Source organism: Topomyia yanbarensis, chromosome 3 (assembly GCF_030247195.1).
Source record: "Topomyia yanbarensis strain Yona2022 chromosome 3, ASM3024719v1, whole genome shotgun sequence".
NCBI classification, from domain to species: Eukaryota; Metazoa; Arthropoda; class Insecta; order Diptera; family Culicidae; genus Topomyia; species Topomyia yanbarensis.
This window is the reverse complement of record NC_080672.1, coordinates 306,847,451-306,861,981: the sequence shown is the minus strand read 5'-3', so window position 1 is coordinate 306,861,981 and position 14,531 is coordinate 306,847,451. Positions and strand designations below refer to the sequence as shown.

Genomic DNA, 14,531 nt, shown 5'->3' with positions numbered 1-14,531 from the left:
AGTATCCCGAGTAGTTCTGCATTTGTAATTGAAAAGTTGGCATTGATGCTTTCAGACACACTAGTAGAATCTGTTTCATCAAAGATTGCGAATGCAGTTCCCGTAGATGTTTTAGAGGCATCTGAAAAGATTTTCTTGTGCTGCCTGTACATGGTATTTGATGCCTCCTTGAAAAGTGCCTGCCATACTTCAGCTGGGGTGCGCTCCATTTTAGGCCTCGCTTCGATGTTGTCTTCACGATCCTGTCGAACTCCAATCTTCCAAATCTCATTATACGCATCAGAGGTAGTTCGTTGTTCGACGGTTGAATTTGGAAGAACACATGTGCATTTCTGTTCGTGACTTCTTTGAGGGACGATTCATTACCGATCTCTCTGTCCATCGTCGCTCCAACGAACTTCATTAGTGGTGTTTTGTACCAAATAGTCCTCACAATTTCTCTCTTGCTCAGGTTTTCGATCCGTTGTTCCATTGGTGGTTGTCCAGCTTCTGCTAGCAGAACGTGAATCGGTGTGCTATTAACCCTTTCATGCCCAACTTTTTCCTAGTGCATGTAGGGTTCCAAAACCATTTTTCTCTGAAAACAGTGAGATTAAGAAACACGAAAAGCCTTTTTTCATAAAGATAGGTGCTTCTCTTGCAGTGCTAGAAGCTGCTGAGTTTTTACCTTCCAATGCTCAATACAATTCTCCTAGAATATTTACAATAGTCCAATTGCCTGGAAAACGTAGCCAAAGACAATCTAAATTGATAAGTTTAATCAGTTTTCAAAAATATTGCACCATAACGAAGATAAATGAAAAAATCGTTTTCCGTCGTCAACGGAAACTGTCCCTGGCAGCCCTGCTTCATCGGAATCCAATCAGACTAATTGCAATAACTTCAGTTGTAGAGCTGATCCTTGTAACTGTTAATGCTCAAATAAAAGGCAATAAACAAATTTATTAGTCTTACTTGTTTTTCTGAGCAAATCTTGCCACAATCAAAAGTTATAGCTATTTAAAAACGTTGTTGTCCACAAACAACATGGGCATGAATGGGTTAAGGTGATTCATTGCTTTTCTTATGTAGCAGTTTTGCAATACTTGAAGTTTCTTTAGATGTGTTTTGCAGTATTCCCGTACACTGTTGCGCCGTATTCCATTTTGCTGCGGATTAATGCGTTTCCGACTCTAACCAGCGTTTCAGGGTTCGCTCCACTTGCCTTTCGAGACAGCATCTTCAGCAATCCCAGTTTTGCTCTAGCTTTCTCCATGACGGATTCGATATGTTTTCTGTGCACCAGTCCTCGGTCCAAAACATATCCGAGGTATGGGTGGGTGTTTACAAGCTCTATTTGTTCGCCTCGTACTTTCACCCTGAGGTGGTCAATTCGTTTTCTTACACAGAAAAAAAAATATTGGTAAAAGTAAAAGTGTTCCGCTCTTAGCAAAAAACAACCAACGCCTACTATTGGGTTGAAAGTAAAACTTTTAAATTAATGAAGAATAATAAAATAAAAGTTTTCCTTTTAATTTAATGAAGAATAGTAATTCCAATAATAATTTTATTGTCAAACTAAGAGTATGCGTTGGTTGTTTTTTGCTAAGAGTGAAAAGCTTTTATTTTTACCAATATTTTTTTCTGTGTGTATGAAGGGAATGATGGCCGATTTTTCCGCGCAAACTTTCAGATTTAGTTGTTCCAGTTTGTCATATAGCTTCGGCAAGAATTCGGTGCACATATCTGCCGCTTCTTCCACCGATTCTGCTCTAATGATGACCGCAAAGTCGTCTGCGAACTGATCTAACTCATACCTGCTATCCGACAAAGAGTGAAGGCTTGCAGTATACAAGTTGAACAGTATTGGGGAGAGTGGGCATCCTTGCGGTAGCCCTTCCGAAACCTTGAGTTCTACCTTTCTGTCTGCCGTCTGAAGTATCATTGTTCTATGCCTCAAATATTGGAAAAGCTAAGAGACAATTTTCCCGGGGACTCCCAAACTGGCTAATATTTCCAAAAGAGTTGACGTGTTCACGGAATCGTACGCCTTTTTCACATCTAGAAATACCACAAAAACTTCTCTCTGTTCTTCTCTAACTTGATGGATTGAATTGACCACATAGTTGATGCACGAAGATGCTGAAACGTGTTTCCGGAATCCAAAAGATAGCTCAGGGATCAGTTTTTTTATTGTAGCGATTTCCGACAGCCTGGTTTTTATTGCCGAGTTTATAAGTTTCATCTCGACATTTATTAGTGCTATTGGTCTGATCAGCTATCCATTTCTTCTTCGGGATCGGCTTGATTTCCGTATATCTCCATTGCTCTGGGATTTTTTCCGTGACAAACACTCTGCTAAGTATTTCACAGATTTTTGCTTTCATATCCGGGTTCAACGGCTTCAGTACCGCGTACGACATTTTATTCCGACCTGGTGCCGAGTGGTTCTTCCTCTCCTGCAAAACATTAAGGATTTCCTCGTCCGTAATTGCCATTTCGTAGCCTTGCAGAATTGGTTCAGTTGTTGTACTCGGCCGGGGGATCTCGCAAAATTTATCCTTGTCCTTAATTAAGTCCATGAAGCTGGCTCCTTCTTCACGGTTGAGCTCAATCCCTTTTTTGTAGTTCCCTGTTAGGGCGGTGTCGACGCCTTTGACAATGTTCCAAAGTTGTCTCGAGGGTGTTGATTCGTCAATTTTTTCCGTTATCTCCCTCACGTATCTTCTTTTGGCTCTTCTTATCTCCTTTTTGAATTTCGCTCGTTCCTTCTTAAGCATCATGTAATTAGATAGTGTTTGCTGTTTATTATAATCCCGGAGTGCTTCCCGCTTACTGTCATATCGATTGGCTATTTCATCCGTCCACCATGTTTTTAACCAGTTCGCCTTTTTGTTTTTAAAGGTGTAGGAAGCATTCTCAATAGCTTCCCCAAAGACAGTCACCATCTCTTCTGGCGAATAGATGTATTGTGGCCTGATTGTATTGAGCTCATTTACGAGTTTTTTCCGGTTAGTCCTGGTTACAGTCCGTTCCACAATCGGCGATTCGCTGCTTAATTCCAGTACGATGCTCATGTGAGCGCTTCCAATCTCTTCTTCTTGTACCACCCATGATATCTTCCGGGCCAAACCAGGCGTCGCCAGTGAAATGTCGATTGCTGAGTTTCTGCCTCCAGGGATCGTAATCATTGTCTTGGAGCCATCGTTCAGCAATAGTAACTGTGAATCCTCGATTAGCTCGTTCAAAATTCTGCCTCGACTGCATGCTTCGAAGTCTGGACTCCAACTTTCATGATGCGCATTGAAATCTGCTGCAACGATTGTTTCACCGTTCAGTCCATTGAGCAGTAGGAAGAGCTTAGTCAAATCCGCTCGAGTATCGCCGCTTGCAGACCTCGAGGGGGGTAGGTAAACAGAGAAAAGGTTTATTGGGTCGAATCCCTTGGTTATTTTTATACCCACTACTTCCAGTGTCGCAAACTCCGGGAGATCCAATAGTTTGCCTTCCATTGTGTTCGAAAGTAGGATACCTACTCCCCCATAGCCTTCGGTTCGCCTTTTCGAAAACAGTTGGTGGCCTTTGAAGCAAAAGTTTTCATTTTCTCTGAGCCATATTTCTTGCAATAGAGCTACTTTTATATTGTTTGAGACCATGCACGCATAGAGTTCTTCACGTTTTTCTGGTTGTCTAATACCTTGTATATTGTGTTGGATCAATTTCAGTTTTTTAGTCCCCATTAGAAGCGTTTTCCGGTTTGTTCTGTGGCCCCTGGCCAGATGCCGTTCCTTCATCTATTAGTTTTCCTAACTCCATGCTGATCTCAATCAATAGTTGGTCAGTTTCGATCTCTCTTCGTTCCTCTTGCAGCCGGTTGACGAGTCTATTTCGTAGATTCTCTATTGCGACTAGCCAGTCATTTCCGGAGCAGAAACTCATTATTTGCCTTCTCAGGCGTGCCATGAACCTTTCAAAATCTGTTGCTCTGTGTCGATTTCCTTCATACGCAGCGGGGCTCCTCTCCGATCTACTGTCTGCTGTTATTTCGACTAGACTCTGCTCCTTTTTCTTTGCATTGCTCACTGCTTTGGCCTCGACCTCGATGGGGTGACCTGCTTGCCTTTAGACCTTTTGGTACTGTTCCTGTGTATGGCAAGTTAGTTTTCTCGGTCTGGGTCAGTTCGGGGAAATCTTCCTCATGCTCCAATTCTGCAAAGCGGTTTTGTGTTCTTGGGAATGCCTTTTCTGCTTCAGCGTACGGGACTCGTTCCTTCTGCATGGTCCGTAGTATTTTAGTTCGTCTTTCGCGTTCCGGGCAGTTTTTATTGTCGGCAGCATGATTTCGTTGACAGTTGATGCAACGGGCAGGTTTAGTGCACGCTTCTTCTGGGGTATGACCCTTTCCACATTGTGGCTTTCCCCTGCAATTGAGTTTTGTGTGACCGAATCTCCAACACGCGAGGCATTGTTTCACCGGAAAAACATACAGCTCTGCCCTGAAATTTACTGCAAAGATTTGCACCGTCCGAGGTACCTCTTTGCCTTCCACCGTTACTTTTACGTTTGTCGTGTTGATCAGCTTTCCTGCTTTGTTCTTCCTTTTAATTCGCTAGACACTTTTCACAGGAACGTTAGTCGTTATGCCCTCCTTCACGTCGTCCTCCGTGAAGTCTAGTGGGACGTTCGGTACGAACACTTTCGTTTCGTTGTGCATCTTGGGAACGTAGAGCTTCAGGTTCTTTGGAGCCAAGTTAATTTTTTTGAACTGTTGAAAGTCTTGCGCCCTTTCTAAGCTCACTCTGTACCACAATCTTCAAATTTTCTGGATTTCCCTGCACTTACGGAAATCTTCCCCATGCAGAAACTTTCCCAATTCCGCTGGATGATTTGGTATCGGGCTGTCGAAATTTATTGGCTCCAGATACACTATGTCAGATGGTACTGACTCCGGCTGTTTGGAGGATCCTGTATTTTTGGTCTGAATTTTATGGGCTCCACTTGCTGTCACTGGTTTTTTCCTTCGCTTATTTTCCCACTTTGCGATCTTGTAACTTTTTGACTTGCTTGCGGCATTTTTAGTTTACACTTTTCTTTCACTCTGTTTCTGAATTTTTTCCTGCCTGTCCTTTTTCTTCTTCCTTAGATTTTCCCCACTTTCTCTTCTTTTGTAGCTCAAAGGTTGTGGTACCGCAATCTTCGGGCACGTTTTAGCTCACGTCGATTTTGTTGTTTTTTCTTCGCAAACTTTTTTTTCCTGTTTGACTGCACTTTTTATATTTTTCCGTACTTTTGTTTTGGTTTTTTCCGCGCTTTTACTTATTCTTTGGGCGTTTTTCCACTTTTTCACACTCTGTCGCTTGATAATTGAGGTTATGGCACCGTAATCTTCGGTCACGTTTTTGCTCGCGCCAATTTTATAATTTTTCCTCCCAAACCTTCGCTTCTTTACTTTTTTCTGTTTTACTGCCCTAATAAAAAATATTATACACGAACATTAACCCATATAGTCCTACGATTCCACATATCGTTTGGATGATATCCTGAACGGGTCGTTAAGCTCTTGAATCATAAGATGTTTATTAGGGTATACTTTTCTTCTAATTTTCTCCGCTTCAGCGTAATTTTTCCCGTCGCCACACGATTTACACACCGCGAAAACACGTTTTTCCCGTAATCACGACCGTTTACGTCCGTCTTCGTCGGCACGGAAAAAGGGAATCGTTGTGTTTACTTTATAAACACGTGCAAATCAGAGATGGTCTTAGCCAGTCAGAAAGACAGATCCAAAGGCCTGTCGAGAATTTACCCTTGGGGGTGAATTCACCCCCGGTTGAAAACCACTGTTCTGAAGAAATGTAAACGTCAAAATCGAAACCAAACCATTTTTTTCAGTGCATATATTCAAGCTGCATCTGCATTTCATGCTGCGATAGTGTGAGTGTCTACTGTGAATTTTTGTGTGAAGCAGCACATTTTCAGTCGCCAAATGTCCACCGACAGTGTTATTTTGGTTTGTTCTTTAAAAAATCGTGCAAAAATTGATGAAATTTGCATTTTTCTTAACTTATTTCGTGTTATATAGTGAGAAAAGGTATAACGTTTGTGTTTGAGATAGAAATTCGTGCATGTTCTCTGCAAAGTGAGGAGTAAAAAGCAAATATTTATCACATTTTCACAACAGCCGTCGGGCCGTTCTCTGTTTATTTGACCAAGGGGAGATTCAAGTGCGAGCAGCAGTTGCGTTGTATTTTGCTTGTGTTCGTGTGTATATGCGTGTACGCGCAAAAAGGAAAACCTGTAGCAAACAGTTTGTAGTTTTGAAAAGGAAGAAGTGAAATAAAACAGGCGGACGTGAGTTTTTTAAACGCATCTTGTCAAACGTCTACGAAGCTTTGAAAGTACTGTGTGGACCTGGACTTCTCTGGCAAACGGTGTGACAAGTGAGAGACGAAAGGATCAAGGTGGAAACCAAAACAACACAAAATGGAGATAACCGACGATCGTGTTTATGCCGCTGAACGGATTATGAAGAAACGTGTCCGAGCGGTTAGTATTCTCATTCTCTAATTGGTTTGTGAATGGTAATTTTCCAGAAACGCACTTCCTTCTTCCGGCTTTCCTCAGACCCTCTCCTGTCTTGTCCTTATCTGATACACGGGTGTTTATATTTGTGTGGGTTGTATTTTCCTATTACGTCATACCCTTCTGTTTACGGCGGCGATACTTGGAGCTGCACGAAACGCAATAATAATAATGAAAATATTTTATCGCCGGGATTAGCAGGTGGAAAGGAAAGGGCACAATTTACGACGTGTGTTCCGTTTGTTCAGTATTTAGGAACGACTGCAGTAAAGCCGTTTGTATTTTTTTGTTATACGGCAAAGTGCACGCTAGAATTATGGTTTTATCCGTCTAAAAGTTGGAATTATTTTTCCAAATGCAGTTGACCTTGACGGGTTTAAATTTCTCTTTCGTATGCTTTTGCGTGCTTGTTTTTCCCATGCATTAGTAAAAACGCAATCAGTTTCTCCAATAATTTATTATTTGTTTTCATGTGCTTTGACTATTTTTTAATTCAATTTGATTAAAATTGAAAATTATTAATTCTCATTCTATGGTTTTGGCTTTTATAGGGCAAAGTTGAATATTTGGTGAAATGGAAAGGATGGAGCACACGGCACAACACCTGGGAACCGGAAGAGAACATTTTAGACATCCGATTGATCGACATATTCGAGCGATCCTTGCGAGGAAGTTCAACGCCGAAGCGCAAAAAGAAACCAATCATCGAGGATTCGGATGAAGACGACGTTGCCGTGCCTGTTACAGCGACAACACCATCCGTCCTGCCCGTGGTTACTACTCCAGAACCTGAACCGGAACCGGAGAAGCCTATAAAAGATACCATCAAAAAAGAGAAAGAAGAAAGGCATAGCAAGAAGGATAAAGATAAGGACGTAGGAGATAGTTCCAAACCGAGCGCTGCATTGTCAAATACGAGTCCTAGTACAAGAGCTCCCAAGGACAAACCAATCGATAGTGATACAGTCGGTTCCTCCTCGCAAGTACCGAGTTTAAAAATATCAATTTCTTGCGAGAATAACGATAACGACACCGCGTCTAACAGTAGCGATGATCAACCCTTGAGCCACAAAGACTTGGCTGGTACCAAGCGAAAGGCAGAGGTATTGTCCAAGGAGGGCAAAGTTGGAGTTACTATTAAAACATCCCCAGACGAAGGTAGTGCAGCTAAGAATCAGAGGCTAGAAGCGCCCTCGATGGTTACTCCGGTCACATCTGGATCAAAATCGGACATAAAACCTGCTGCTCCGCTTTCGCCAGATACGCCTGCATCACGACCAGAATCAAATATTCCTCCGGTGGAGAAATCATCAGCGGCTGGAGCTGCGCCTAATTTACATCCGGAGGATAAAACTCCGAAGAAACATGTCTCGAATGATTTTCTACCGGTTAGCAATAACAACACCATAAACAAGCATCAGCATCTCACTTTGTCTCCACGGGCTGCTCCTCCGCAACTTTGGCTTCCGCGGGCACAGGCAACCGATCAAGTCGTGATCACCGATGTTACAGTCAATCTGGAAACGGTCACCATTCGGGAGTGCAAAACGGAACGAGGTTTTTTCAAAACCAGGGACCTGAAGAGTGACATCGTTAATTGAGATGTTTACTAGGATGAGGATATTCTCAGAAAATTTCTGATTGTATATAAAGTTTTTGCCTATTGCAAGGTTTTCTCGATTCCTAAAGGGAACGGATTGAAAGCACTGGACATGTATAGAAATTCGTTTCTATCAAACTTTTGTTTATGTTTTCAAATAAATCAGTCGAAGTACTAGACTTCTATAGGAACAGTTCTGAACATGCATTAATAATCAAAGCGCTCTGACATGAGTTGAAGAATCTAGTGGTAGTGATACCAAGTAGCATCTAGAGCAATAGTTGCATTAAAATAACCCAACCAATGCTACTGATATTGATCGCATTACATGTTTAGTTTGTAGATGACTTCCTTTTATGTGTACTACAAAAAACAGGAGAATATAATATTGCTTTACAAAATGGAATAGACTCATTGAGTGATAAAAGCTGAACTGATAATTATTTGTATGCTTGATATATCTATCACTAAGCAACCACATTTTTGCGAGCTTTTAAAATTCGATTAATTTTTATCTGTCGTTAGATATTAGTTCTTATAGTAATAAGAAATTGCTATTTATTACAATTCGATAATTTCTTTCCCTAACAGGAACCTCCCATAAGTGTAAGGTTTATCTCATTTCCGAGTTAGCCATCTAAGGGATTTAGTTTGTAGGAATTACGCTTTCCTTTAAAAATAATGATTCCAGTGTTTCGCGAAACGCGAACGCCATTAAATCTACTGGAAGTGTAGCTGCGAACGCAAACATGAGAGAATCACACGTTTTGAAACACAATTCTCGATAATTATTTAACTAAATTATTCTTCTGACCAAAAATGATTATTTTTAAAATTTAGTTTATACGCTTTCCCAATTCAATAAAATTTGAACGAATGAGAATGTTTGCAACATGAAAATGATAAGAAAGTATACTAATAGTTCAAGTACAATGAAGAATCACAATACCAATTCACAATAGACGCTCGGAGGCACAAAAAGCAGACATTGCTGGATACGTGCTAGGAATGATCGCAAATGTAAATGTATCAATACCTATCGCCCCTTTAAGATATAGAAGCCCATTTGCGAGGGATGTCGCCTGAGATGGAACTATTTTGGTCTGATAGGCTGCATACTTCATCAATATTAGCGAAAGTGTGCGAGCTCGAACTACTTACAACATATGTGTATTATTCTTTTAGATGATAAACATTGTTACAATATGAAACAAACAAATAAAGCAAGCAAATAAGTATTAACAGTACAACTCGGTGTTTCAAATATTCAGATATTGAATGCCATTAGAACATAGCTCATGATTAATTTTTTTATTAGACGTTGGGACACTGGTAACCCTAAACGTAAGTTGCCACATGGGCGGTAGCAGGCACTGTCGCTCGGATCGACGTCTTTAGTGCACTGCGGTACTTCCTATGTGTTAAGAGCTAATTCTCGAGTACTTTTTCAAATGGACGTAAGTAACAATGAGATTCTCTTTGAGGTCTTTCTCTTCTATTCATTACTCAGCCATTTCAACATTTACTACTCTACTCTTTGCATAATATTGTAGTAAAAACCGTCGGCTTTCGATATGTACTGGAAAATTAGTACAAAGTGTTGTAATGACGTCGTAATAAACGAAAGAGAAAGTAAACAAAGAGAGGCTCTCAATGTTACTTACGTCCATTTGGAAAAGTACTCGAGAATTCTAGAGAAAATTTTCAATAGGACGTAAGTAACATTGAGAGCCTCTCTTTGTTTACTTTCTCTTTCGTTTATTACGACGTCATTACAACACTTTGCACTAATTTTCCAGTACATATCGAAAGCCGACGGTTTTTACTAGAATATTATGCAAAGAGTAGAGTAGTAAATGTTGAAATGGCCGAGTAATGAACAGAAGAGAAAGACCCCAAAGAGAATCTCTCATTGTTACTTACGTCCTATTCTAAATTTTCTCTAGAATTGTTGAATTTTTCCGTTGAGAACTACAAACGAATGCACACGTGTTTTTTTAAGCGAATTTTTCTTTCAGCATTATACTGCCGTTATCCGCATAACAGTCCCATTCGCTATGGGTAGACTGACGGGCAAAATCTTTCGGTTTTTCTTAAGTTGACTGTGCCAATCAATAAGGAGGGCAAGTTGAAATGACGGGACCAGGGAATCCGGATCCGGTAGGCTGAAGACAATGACGTACGTACGAATACAAAGAAAGCAATGCGGGACCATACAGGGTGATCATGCAGATCAACGAAACAAACGAAGACACACATATCAACCAGTTTCAGGTGTAATTATTGGCGTGCCACTGGAAATGACGCCGGAAGAAATTGTCGAAAACATAACCTGCAAAGTACCAGTCATGAGCGTTGCTAGGCTACACAAGCTTGAGAATGACCGAAAAGTCCCGACCACGAGAATCGGAGTGACGTTCCGAAGTAATCAACTACCAACTGAAATTCGAAATTCTGTTGTACGAACCTAGTCAAACCATTCTACTGCAAGGCAGTATTCTATCAAAATTGCCTTCGGTACAATCATCGCACAAACAACTGCCGATCCAGAAAGAAATACGAAACGTGCGGAAACAATCACGACGATAAGGCGATGCTAATTGCCCAGAACGTACACGTCAAAATAACCTAAAACGCATTCTCGCAAAAACCAATTTAACAACACTAGAAGCACAGGAACAATATCCCACCTACACCCAGAACCAGTTCAGTTTGTTGGAAAGCATCGAAGAATACCCAACGTTGATTAACTCCTATGCAAAAGTTACTCATAAAACAAACGACTTAAGCAACCAGGCAAACAACATAAGTAATGCAAAATTTGCAGGTCGCACACGGAAACGCACATCAGAGGAAGCAAGTAACACAGTTACTGGCAAACAGATCGAGGTATTCAAGAAGCTTAATGTGATATCTTAGAAATTACAATGTAAAATACCTTATAATATCCTATTTCAATGTGGAGTAACCTCCAACCATTTATTCACTCACTGACATAACACACTGTCTGTCGTTTTGCTCACAGACACACGGACCCGTTAATCTCTAGATACCACATCCTCCCCTGGCAAACAATGAGAGACAAAACATCATGTTGCTATGAGCTAGTGTCCCAATGCGCCTTCAAGCTCCAAGCTGTCGATGTACTTTTGTGGTCGTTTTATTGTTCTGCCATTGCATCGCCTTGGAACCGGCTCATCATCGTTCAATTCTTGACCTTCAATGCACTGGTCTTCAGATAAACGTTTCATAGACGATCTTGGATTAGAACTGCGTTGAGGTTGTGTCGATGATTCCGGTACGTCGTCCTGCGGTTTTACTATAAATAAATGAGAAAAAAAATTTAGAGATTGTATAGGTGTAATTCAGCTTTTTGTTTTCACCATTGGAATTCGACTCGTCCTTTTTAACATATTTCTTCAAATCTTTAACATTTCTGTCATATGTTTTGTTTGTTGTCATATCCACGATGGTCGCTCTACCAGCTCCAGTTATTTGTACCATTTTGTGGAACGCATTTTTGTACGATGAGTCAGTCTTGTCTCGTTTCTGTTGAGCAACTAACACGGTATCGCCCACTCTGATTTGTGGCTCGCGAGCACAGCGTCGTGTATCTTCCCTGGAATTACGAGTGAACTTCGCTTCTTTGTCACGATCACGTAACTCATCATCTATGATATTTCGTCGATCTGTACGCACATCCGGTAGCAGGCTCCTGACAGCTCGTCCAAACATGAGTTCCGCTGGCGGTACTTTTGTCACATGGTGTGGCCACGAGTTATACGCAGCTACATAGTCAGCCAAAACATCTTTCCAATTTTGCTTTCCAAGTTTTGCAATAGCCGAGATTTTATTTATACCTTGCATACTTCTTTCAACGAGACCATTTTCCGTGGGATTCATTGGAGTACTGTGGATAAGTTTTACGCCCCATTTGTCTTTTAGCCATGTTTCGAGTCCTACACTATTAAAAGGCGGTCCGTTGTCTGCTTTCAACGTTTTTGGAATGTAGTAGGTGTTGAAAACCCTGTGAAGTACTTTTTTTACGGCTTCGGTACCGGTTTTGTCCATAGGAATCGCAACAAGAAAACGAGAGTAGTTATCAGTCAGGACTAAGGCTTTCCAACTATGCAGATCGGAAGCGGTTGAAAAATCCATTGATACATAATCCCACGGATTTTTAGGAAGTTCAGTCATCGTGATGGGTGGAGGATGACTGTGTGTAGTAACTAGTTGGCATTCTGGGCAGCTTTTGACAAACTCTTCAACTTCTCGGTCCATCTTTGGCCACCATAATCCTTGTCTCAGGAAATTTTTCATTGTGGACATACCAGGGTGACTTCGGTGCGCTAACATTACAGCTCTACTTCGTAGTGTTTTTGGTATCACCATTTTCTCCTGCTTCATGAGTAAATCACTCCTCATATATAAATCTCCTTGAAATGCTTGATACTGCGAAATGTGAGCTGGCCATTTAACACTTTTGTTGAGCCATTTAATGACTTCCTGAAGTTCTTCGTCTTTGAGCAATTCCTCTCTAACTTCTTTGTTAGTCATCGCTAAAAGTTCCTTATTCAGGGTAGCAGGGTTGGCTGTTACATTGCATAGCTCATATGGTTCCTTTTTCGCCCCAAACTCTTTATCGTTTCGCTTGACTCACATTCTAGAAGCAGCATCAGCAATGTTATCCTTTCCTGCAACGTGTTCAAACGTATAACAAAAATGATCCATTCTAAGCAGCCAGCCTTCAGCTCTCGATATTACTCGTTTACCCACATCTTTGTGGTATTTATTCTTAGTCATGAACATGAAAGCTTCGCTATCAGATCTTAAAATAAAACTCCGTCCAAGAAGATAATAGGAAAATCTTTCCATAGCCCAAACGATGGACAAGGCTTCGCGATGTAGTTGTGGATATCGACATTCTACTGACGTTAAACTTTTAGATGCACAAGCGATAATACGATATTCTCCCGAGCACGTCTTTTGTTGCGCTAAAACTGCTCCAAGGCCCCACGGAGAGGCGTCTGTATAAAGGATAGTTTTGTCATTTTCGTCAAAGTATCCTCTTTTTATCAAATCATATTCTACAGCTTGCTTTAGCTCGTCAAACGCCTCTTGGTGAGGTTTATCCCATGTGAAACTTCGATTTACCGTTAACAGATCTCGTAACGGCTTGGTTCTGTGCGAGAAATGTTTAATGAACGGACTAATGAAGGTTAACATCCCAATGAAACTACGAAGTTCATGAACATTTTTGGGCCTCTCGAACAACTGTATATCTGAGAGTTTCTTTCTCGTTGGGAGGATTTCTGTACCATCAATGGTGAAGCCGAGAATGTCTACCGTTGTCTGGTCATACGTTGACTTCTCCTCGTTAATTGTAAGGTTGTTCTCAGTCAGCCTTCTCTTAACATCTTCCACATGCTTCCTTAGTTCCTCTAATGTTCGACCGTAAATTAAAATATCATCTAGATACACGATGACGTTTTTGCATTTAATCATGAGTCTCTCCATCACCTTCTGGAACAGTTCCGGGGCACATGACAATCCGAATGGTAGTCGTTTAAAACGCATCAAGCCATTAGCGGTCATGAAAGTGGTAAGATGACGGACTTCTTCATGCAGTTCTATGTGAAAGTATGCATCTTTTAGATCCAGTTTTGTAAAGAATAAAACCCCATCACCGTTAGGAATATCTGTCCAGATTTTCTCCAGAGATGGCATGGGATACGGTTCGCGAATAATTGCCTTGTTGACTGCTCGATAATCTACGACAATCCGAAAATCGTTAGTACCTTTCGGAACTAGCACCAAAGGTGAAACATAGGTAATTAAATCATTCTCATTATCTGCTCTTTCAATAATTCCTTTAGCTTCCATAACCCTTAACCTTTCATTAGTATCTTTTTCGAATGCCTTTGGTATATTGTACCGGATAATTTGTTTCGGTGACACTGATTCGTCCACTTTAAATTTAACGCCGTCGATCGGAATTTTAGGGAAATCTTGTTGTTTGGCCGTCGGATTTGACATACATGGTTTAGAAGTGTCGCATTCTGTGACCCTACAGATTGTTGAGTCATCGTGTTCATTAACGAAGACTTGAGATCCAATACGTATTAGACCCAAACTGCATGCTGTCTCATAGCTGAGTAATGATATCAGGGCTCCATTAACTACGAAAAACTTGGCAAGTTGTAACGGGTGATGGCCGTTCGTAACGCTAATATAAGCTTTAAAGGAGCACTCGATATCCAGTGGTTGCTGACTTGCGTAACTTTTTATAACTTCTTCAGGATGGATAACCAGATCTTGAACTACAGTACGACAGTTTCGTTCAATCCTTTCCCATACATGCGGTGTGATT

General features: G+C 41.0%; 1 protein-coding gene across 2 annotated transcripts; it reads left to right on the top strand.

Annotated features, from left to right (window-relative positions):
• Window positions 1–5,955: 5,955 nt before the first annotated feature.
• Window positions 5,956–9,411, top strand: LOC131689895 (polycomb group protein Pc). 2 transcript variants are annotated; one of them, XM_058975251.1, is made up of 2 exons: window positions 5,956–6,525; window positions 7,113–9,411. In XM_058975251.1, exons 1-2 carry the CDS (start codon window positions 6,463–6,465, stop codon window positions 8,160–8,162), a joined length of 1,113 nt encoding a protein of 370 aa, XP_058831234.1. In that variant the 5' UTR covers window positions 5,956–6,462; the 3' UTR covers window positions 8,163–9,411. The 2 variants fall into 2 exon arrangements, with proteins under 2 accessions (XP_058831234.1, XP_058831233.1); XM_058975250.1 differs by lacking the exon at window positions 5,956–6,525 and adding an exon at window positions 6,539–6,827.
• The last annotated feature ends 5,120 nt before the right edge of the window (window positions 9,412–14,531 follow it).

Bases quoted from the DNA above. Each gene is read 5' to 3' on its own strand.
- LOC131689895 (XM_058975250.1), top strand. From the start codon at position 6,558: ATGGTAATTTTCCAGAAACGCACTTCCTTCTTCCGGCTTTCCTCAGAC. The intron at 6,828-7,112 runs GTAAAGCCGTTT...TGGCTTTTATAG, and splicing joins AGTATTTAGGAACGACTGCA to GGCAAAGTTGAATATTTGGT.